Source organism: Nestor notabilis, unplaced genomic scaffold (assembly GCF_000696875.1).
Source record: "Nestor notabilis isolate BGI_N333 unplaced genomic scaffold, ASM69687v1 scaffold26064, whole genome shotgun sequence".
NCBI classification, from domain to species: Eukaryota; Metazoa; Chordata; class Aves; order Psittaciformes; family Psittacidae; genus Nestor; species Nestor notabilis.
In genome coordinates this window covers 1-9,211 of record NW_009926389.1, presented here as the reverse complement: position 1 = coordinate 9,211, position 9,211 = coordinate 1, and the positions used below count along the sequence as shown (strand labels likewise).

At 46.3% G+C, this 9,211-nt stretch overlaps 1 protein-coding gene across 1 annotated transcript; it reads right to left on the bottom strand.

Moving 5' to 3' along the window:
* Nucleotides 1-5,127: 5,127 nt before the first annotated feature.
* On the bottom strand, nt 5,128-6,763 carry FEM1B (fem-1 homolog b (C. elegans); the record flags this gene model as incomplete). The annotated part of the gene is made up of 1 exon (XM_010013512.1): nt 5,128-6,763. A coding segment is annotated over one exon (1,636 nt), but the record flags the coding sequence as incomplete, so codon positions are not given.
* Nucleotides 6,764-9,211: the final 2,448 nt, after the last annotated feature.

The window sequence follows — 9,211 nt, the reverse complement described above, 5'->3', positions numbered from 1 at the left end:
AAAAATATATACATATAAAAACATATATACAAAAACATATATATACACACACACACATATATAAAAACACGTATATAGACACACACACACTATATACATCCTCCAGTTTGGGGAAAACAGGCTCAAAGGCAAGACGGTGCAACAGCTTGTGCGTGTTACATGTATGTGTTTGTGTGCAAATGTGTAGCTATGTATATGTGTAAGTGTAAGTATGTCTGTGGTGTATGTATGTAAGCGTGTGTGTTTTTAAGAGATCATCTCCAGACTCCAGATTTAGGAAGCTGTGTTCAGAGAGGACTGTGCACCAGCCAAGATCTCTCTGCATGTTGGGGTGTATGTGTCTCTGTGTGTGTGTGTGTGTATATATATGTGTGCATGTATGTATATGTGTGTGCGCATATGCTTATGTATTTATGAGTATATAAAGCATCTCTGTATATATGTACAGGCACGTATATGTGTATGTCTCTCATATATATATACACACACACGTGTATAAATATATACACATACAAATGCGTCTGTACTGTCCATATCCACATACCTCCTGCCCAGCAGCATCCAGGGCCTGCAGCAGTGCCTGTTCCTTGCTGTGGGCTGTTAAAGCATCAGTGCTTCTCCGAAAACACGAAGAGGGTTTGCAGCTACTGAGAACTTGCTTAAAGCCACTTACACCAACAGCTTTTATCAATTTAACTCAAATCAGTGCAGGCAAAGCAGCTGAGCTGCCACACACAGTTATTTCAGTTCACAAACTCAAGTGATCTGTTTTCAGCCAATGGTTTTCTTTACTAAGCCAAGTGCTTTGCCCTGCTTGCTGATGCTGATGCTCTGGGGTAGAGCTGAGCCGTGTTTCCCTCCACAGAGATGTAGAGGCCTATGGAGTAAATAAGTGGAAATCTCAGATTTTCATGCAGCTGCATGATGCCAGGACATCCAAGGGCTCTCATCACCACCTAAGGACCATGATTTAAACAGAGCTGACCCAACAATATGAGCATTTTAAATGCTAGCTGCAGCATCCCACTGAGCACAGGCTGGCCTTGGCAAGGGAAATTTATAAAGCCTGCTTGCTCACAAACAGCATCTCCCTGCACCGAGCCAGCTCTATAAATAACAGACCAGCACCTATGGGCACACACATACATTGTCCCTGGCAGAGGAGATACCACTCTGCTTCCTTTTCCCAGCAAAAGGAGCACCTGGGGGGGGTTATAGGGAATTTTACCAAGAGCTTTAAATAAATCCACAAAGAGAAACACTCTCCTTCAGCTTTTAATGCTTGAAAGAGGAATTTACAGACTAAGGAGAAGGAAGGTCCCAGGACACCAAGAGCCATGATGGCCTCTGCTCATCCACAGGCATGCAGAAACAGGCACCCACCGGGATTTTTCCCTATCCCCTGGCCAAGAGCTCTCACTGCCATAGTGAAGGCAGCAGAACAGCACGTCCATGACACCACCTTCCTGGGTTGCAGACAAGCAGGGACCCGTCTTCAAGAGGAACCAGGATGAAGACCAAGGACCACACCTGAGACAGGAGCGGCTTTAACGTCAGCTCCTGTCCACAGCACAGACACTCCCCCTCTTCGTAAAGTGCTTTGCAACCTACTGACAAGAAGTTTTTGTGCTGCTTCTGTCCAACAAACAGCATCGTGTCTCTTCAGGTCTCCACATAGTGAGGTCACCCCAGAAACAGCATGGGCAAAGCAGAACCTCAGCAAATATCCTGCAACAGAGCCAAAGGAAAGGATCAGAACAAAGGAACATGAAGGGATGAAGCAGCAGCTTATCCAGCTGATCATTTGGTGTAACATCTTTTTTTCTCATTAAAAAGGCAGAATTGTGGGAGGAGCAGCTTCCTTCACCTTATTATTACTGACAAGTATTCCAAGCATGCACATTTGTTCCAAGAACGGTTTTGTACAGGTATTTCACAAGAACACACCGCTTAGAGGTGTGTCCTGAGAGCAAGAACAACAGTGCAGGGAAATACTGTCTTCACCACCACCACAGCAACACGACATGCTTGCCAGTCCAGAATGCTCTGTGATGTAGCAAGAGGTGCTCAGCCCTCTCCCCTCTTTTCTCCCATTCCACTACAACAGAACCACCAACTCATTTCCAACAATATGTCCATCACGAATTATAAATCATGGAATCCCAGCCTGGTTTGTGTTGAAGGGACCTTAAAGCCCCTCCAGCTCCAACCACTGCCACGGGCAGGGACACCTTCCACTAGAGCAGGTTGCTCCAAGCCCCTGTGTCCAACCTGGCCTTGAACACTGCCAGGGATGGGGCAGCCACAGCTTCTCTGGGCACCCTGTGCCAGCGCCTCAGCACCCTCACAGGGAAGAGCTTCTGCCTCAGACAGAGCTCATCTAGATCGCCCTCCTTCACAAGTGTAAAAAGCAACAGCAAGGCATCAGAGCTCTGTGTGAAGCATATGGCACATACATGACAGACAGCTTTTTCCTGTAGTACATACAATTTATATACTGGTTAATTTTAACTGAGTCAGCTCCCAGCAACTGTCGTGGTTTAAGCCCAGCTGGTAATCCAGAGCCCCGTCTTCCCCCCTCCCCCCCGCTCCCAGAGGGATGGGGAGGAGAATGTAAAGCATGTAAATCCCATGGGTTGAGGTAAGCGCAGTCCCTTATCTAAGATGATACAATACAAAACCACTACTGCTATCTCCAATAATAATAATTGTAAGGGAACTAACAAGGGGAGAGAGTATAAAACTAAAAGGGGAAAAGGAAAAGAAACCAATAAACACAAGTGATGCACAATGCAACCGCTCAGCACCCGCCGACTGATACCCAGCCCGACCCAAGCAGCGATCTGGGCCTTCCGGGTGACTCCCCCCAGTTTCTATTCTGGGCATGACGTGCTGTGGTGTGGAATAGCCCTTTGGCCAGTTTGGGTCAGGTCCTGTCTCTCCCTGAAGCTTCCTCCCGGCTTCCCGTGCACCTCCTCCCTGGCAGAGCATGAGACTGAAGTCCTTGATCGGACTAAACATTACTTGAAACAACTGAAAACATTGGTGTTATCAGCACTGTTCTCAGACTAAAGTTGAAAACACAGCACAGCACCAGCTGCTAGGAAAGAGAAAAGTAACTGCTACGGCTGAACCCAGGACACAGCTAAATAATAACCGTCTGCTACGTGGACTCAAGTTGTCCGAGGTTTGGGTTCAAAGATTTAGCACCAAGAGACAACCCCTAAGCAGGACACTAAAAGCATTCCCCATGTCTCACGATGAGCCATGGTATTTAAACATATGGTATTTAAACATTTGGTATTTCACATTTCCAACTGCCAAGCTAAAAATCACCACCATAAATACCCAGCAAACTACAAACCTGAAGCTTTCCTGATGATTTCAGGTCAATACAGCAGGAGGAAGACCTTTAGGGAAGCAATTTACAGAAACACAAACACCTTCCCAGCCATCCGATACCATCTATTTGCTGCATTAAGGCCCTGCACGGCTGAATTTGGCTTTGCCATGATGCCTCATGTTTAGCTGCGAGAGTCATGGGGTTTTAAGCGTACCTGAGATGCAAGTGACAGACACATTTCTCATTTAGGAGCAAAGTAAAGTTTGCAGCTCAGGAGACACAAGGGCCAGCGCTCATGGTACCACCTAATCCAAGCAGCACTAGACAAAAATGAGGGGTTAGGAGGTAATTCTTCCACATTCAAGGTTTATTTATTTGTAATACAAATAGAAACGTGTGCCCAAATCTCGCCTTAAAGTAAGTTCTACCCCGGATTGTTTAAAAAAAAAAAAAAACCCTACAGAACATTCTTTCATCATCTGACAGTTAAAAAGCTGCATTTAACATAAACAGAGTTTTCAGTAGCCTGTCAAAACAAGTGACATTTTACTGCCGGAGTATCTGCAACTTCTACCAAGGAGAAGTACTTTCTCAAGCAACGGTGTTATTATACAATCAGTTGCTTATCATAAAAGATCTTACACTAGGACAATTTTTTAAAAATCAGATTCAATAGAGATTTTCATAATGAAAGGAGTAAAAATCACAAAAAATTCCTCCAGTCCAATGCAAGGAGGCACAGATTCCACTCATCCGGAAAGCCAGGCTCAAGCAGTTTCAAGGAAGACTCTCTTTGGCGACAGACTACTCCGTTAGGAAGATACAGCATCTGGAATCCAAGAGTGCAGTTTTACATACTTTGAGTCGATAAAGGTGCATGTTGATCATTGAAACAACAGAAGAAAAACAAGTTAAAAGCAGTTTGAAATGTTGGGACACACAGAGACACAAATACCCTATCAATTTTCTAGGTATCCATGCATGATCTTTATATATGAGCAACTTAGCTACATAAAAAAGAAACCATGACTCTGGTTGGCTTTGTTCAATGTGCAAGTTCCTTTTTCAAAAGTTATTCCATACTTACTGTAGTTGTGTAAATGAAGAGCTTGGTATTTCAACTCTTATTAGATGAATGCATCGTAGCTGAATTTAAACCTGTATTTCCTAACAGAGCATTCCATACATCTGTATGTTGATAACTGCTGTTCAAAACTTAACTTAAAAAACACAATACCTTTTATTAAACGTTACCATCTTCGGCATTAACTGAAAGGCATAAAGAGATGGTGAGGTATGAGAGCAAGGGACTGCTCTGTACATCCAGACTTCACCTTTAATGAACTACCACGTTCCAATTGTTCTTTCCCACCACAGTCCAAGAAGATTTAAAGTTTGCAAAGTCACTGCCTCAGTGACACGGGCTTTCAGAAGTGCCTTTAAATAATAACTAAAGCTGCAGCTCCTCAGTGGAGATGTGCACTGGAAACAAAACATTCTGCACAAGTGACATTGGCATTCTTCTCATTTTGTTTAGAAAAACAAAGAGATAACGAAGCAATTCTTTTAATCAAAAGAAATGACTCAAATCTCAAACATCAGCTGTTGACTACAGGAAAATCATGTGGCTTTCTTTTTTCCCCCTCCCCAAGATCTGCAGACTGAATCCAGAGGAACCCAAACCCAAAATAATAGAGAAAACCAACTTCATGTACACATATGTATTCTGCTGTCTGCAATTGATGTCATCCCGGGATAGCACCGCCACGAAGGTTCTATGTAGCCTAGTGAAACTTCACAAATTCTTCCAGAGTTCTGGGGATCTGGTTTTGGTAGCTGATGTTGTAGATCCGTACTGCTCGGGCAGCCAGGCACTTGAGACTCAGCTTCATTTGAGTTTTAAGGAGTATTTCCGACACCCCTGTTGTACTTTTATCAAGAGGGGTTTTCTTCTGCTTATTCGTCATGTCTGTATGAGCACCAGCCTCCACCAGGCTAATGATGATGGAATGCAACGTCAAGAAGTCACTGATGGGCCGGTGGTACTGGACGATGATGTGGAGAGGGCTATTCCCTTCGTTGTCCACAGCATTCACGTCAGCACCGCAATCCAGCAAGAGTTTTGTGACAAGTGCATTGGGAAAGCTGCAGACATCATTCGTGTGGAAGTCGTCAACCGGAGTACTGGAATTGACGGCGTGGTGCAGCAGGCTGGAGCCGTCCCGAGTCCTGGGGTCGAGGTGAATCAGGTTATAAATCTGTTTGTTGATCCGGGACTGATTCTCTTCGCTGCACTGGGTCTTGGTAGAGATGCAGACTAAGTAGAGAAAGGTAAAAATGTTGCTTTCGTAGTTGTCCATGGCTGTGTGGATGTCAGAGTCTTGGGTGGTTTTGATCCGGGACATGCCTTGTTCGATTTCCAGGACGCTGCACCTCAGAACGCTCTCGATGTCCTTGGCTTTAACGGGCTCGTTCAAGTGTATCATCTGAGAAAAGACTTGAGCAAACCTCAGGAGGTCCTTATGAGTGTTCCTGTTGCCCTTTTGCCTCAGATGCAACGCATGGAGCCACAGCTTGATACACTGTTCAAACTCCATGTTGTCTGCATAAACAGCCCCACGGTAAATAATGGGGTGAGAAACGTCGATATTGTCAGAGCCCAGAATTCTCTCCCGCACAATGAGACCTTCCATGTGAAGGGCATCTCTGTCCTGCCTAATAGACTCTAATTCCTGAGGAGTCCTGCATTCAGTCCTGTTTCCATAAGCTTCAATTTGTGGAAGAACTTCTTTTTCAATGATATTCTCGCTGTCTCGGTACCTCTCCAGCATCGCTAAATATAAATAGTGGTAAGTCTTCATTATGTCATAGTTTTCTCTGTCATTTGCAAACGAGGCACCCAAAAGTTCCAGAGCTTCAATCCGGCTCCTCCGATCACAGTCGGAGTGAGCAAGCAGCAGCTCTACAACATCAGCTTTGCAGCTCTCAGCAGCGACTTTGAGCGGAGTCATCCCATGGCCGTTGACCATCATCGCCGCCTTCCACTTGACCAGCTCCCTCACTATCTCCAAGTGCCCGGCTTCGGCCGCGAAGTGCAACGCCGTGGCACCGCAGTGGGCTATGGCGTTGGGATCGGCGTGCTGCTCCAGGAGGTACCTCACCACGTCCGTGTGGCCCTTGTAAGCCGCGATCATAAGGCAAGTGTTGTCATACTTGTTGGCGATGCTGATGTTGGCGTTGTTTTCCACCAGGTACTTCACGATGTCCAACCTGCCGTCGAAACACGCGGCCCTCAGCGGAGTCGAATTGGTCACCGTCGTGTGATTCACGTTGGCGCCGTGACTCACCAGCAACTTCACTACTTCAAAGTGGCCGGCTCCCGCTGCACACCACAGAGCTGTGGCTCCATCAATGACAAAGCTGAAAACACAAGGACAGAAACAAGCAGTTACAATGACGCTCCTTCAAAAGCATCTTCTACAGATGGCCACAGGCACGTACGTACCCAGCCATTACAAGATATTTTATAGCCAGACTGTGTTGTACTTGAAGGAATGTGCCCAGACAGCCAAAGTAAAAGAATGAGAATCTTATCAACACACAGACCTCCCAAAAGAAGCAGCATCGGAAACCGAACACGAGACACTGGCACAAAGAAGCTGTGGCTGCTCCATCCCTGGCAGTGTTCAAGGCCAGGTTGGACACAGGGGCTTGGAGCAACCTGCTCTAGTGGAAGGTGTCCCTGCCCGTGGCAGGGGTTGAAGCTGGATGAGCTTTAAGGTCCCTTCAACCCAAACGGCTCCATGGTTCTTATGAAGCTTTAGAGCAGCCAAGGGATTTAGCCACGTTTGCACTAGTACTTCCCAGGCTGCTTTGAAGATCCCACCTGCAAGCTCCAGCTCTCAGCATACAGAGCATGAATAGCTACAAGAATTACCACTTCTTTGATGCCTTGTGCCAGAAACTGACACATTAAAAGACAGAGAAAAAACTTTAAGTTGACTTATTCACACAAAAATAAAACTCTGACACAATACAGAGGCTCTGGCAGATAAAATGGCTTAAGAAGTTCCTACCTCTTCACTTGTTCTCTCTCCCCGAGCTGCAGAATTGCCACCGCTTCTGCTGCTCCAATAGTTCTGGTTTGAGAGACTGCACCATAAAGCAGCCCAGCAGTGTTACACAAATGGAACTCCAGGAATAAAATGCAATTTAAAAAAGCAGAAGTTCTTACAAGCTGGGCTGTATGAGGTCTGTTCTACGTCATGGCCTTGCAGCCGGCTTGCTGGCGTTCATAAATGAGGGGATAGTTTAGCAAAACATCACGTTTTCCTAGGTTGTTTTCATTCCCAAATCCAGCAATCTTGTAACTACATAGATAAAGGCTAAGGTCCTCTCCATCTCCCTGATCTCTGAAGTAGCACTTAAGCATAGAAAAAGGCAGCACTCACACTGCAGTTAATACAAACACACTCAAAGCACATCCCAAATCACAGAGGGATAAATATCTTATTTCCATATGTCCAAAAGGTCACGTTTCCCAATGTTAAAATATCATAAGACAGTGACTTAACTTTAACAGTGACTTTTATCATTCGATGATAAAGCTCTCTCATAGCCCAACAGGACTAGTTGTGTCTGTGGCTGTTTATAAATCCAGCCCCTCTAGACAACACTTCAGAGGCTGTGCAGGGACATCCACACCTTTATCCACAGTAAGAAGTTCCTTATTTTGCAAAGAATCACATTAAAATCCTTTTATATTAAATCAGGAGGAAAATCAGGGCCTGGGATTTGTTAATGAACACGAGGTAATTTAGTGGTGTGCTGCAGGTGTGTATTTACAAGTCAAAAGCCTGGAGCTCAAAAAAGGGGAGCTGCTGTGCCACCTTATCTCGAGAAGAATGACGGCAACGCGGGATCACATGCCACCTCTCCCTCGACTCCCACTGTGCCCATTGTGTCTCAGACAACACCTCCTTTAATCTGAACCAGGCAGCGGCTCTGGCAAGCACATCACCACCCCATCCAGGCCAGAAAACTCAGCAGCAGAAGGGGGGACAGCCCTTCCTATCGCTTTCTGTCAAGCTTTAGCTGAATTTGGGGCAGATCTCACCAGTTTTTCTCAACTGGTTTTTGCCTGTGGAAAAAAAAAGGGTTGGAAGAGGAAGGAAAAAAAAACAACCCAACAAACCACACAGGGAAGCTGGTTCCTCCCCTTTCATGCGTGTAAGGACCAAGCCAGCCTGTCCCTGGGCCAGGCGGAGCTGCACAGGCACAACTCCAGCTCCTCAAGCAGAAGCCTGATGAAAGATGTTCAAAGGACCAATCTACCATCACGATTAGTCAGCCTCATGTTGGACATGGATGTATAGGCAGGGACTTGATGAGCACCTGGCCTTGAGCACTGCCAGGGATGGGGCAGCCACAGCTTCTCTGGGCACCCTGTGCCAGCGCCTCAGCACCCTCACAGGGAAGAATTTGTGTCTCCTTTCACTCTGAGCGCCCCACACAGTGGCTCCCAGCAGTGATGAAAAGATGCTCCTTGGGATGTCTCATCTGGACACTGGAAAACCCCCAATTTGAGTGAGAAAGGCTCCCATTGCGCAGGTACCACCCCACCCTGACCCATACCAGTGCCACAGAAAAGGCCACTTCGGCACAACCAGAGCATGACGTGCTCAGCGAGAGCACAACAAATACAACTCTGTCTGGTTGTGGGTGGGGAACCTCAGAAGAGCAAAGGCGTTTACGGCTCATCACTCATCAGGGGCCGAATCACAAACACCAAAGGCACTGTTACGACTAGGGAAGCACCATTCCCCACCCGAGCTGGGCGAGCGCTGCGCCCCCAGCCCCACGCCGGTA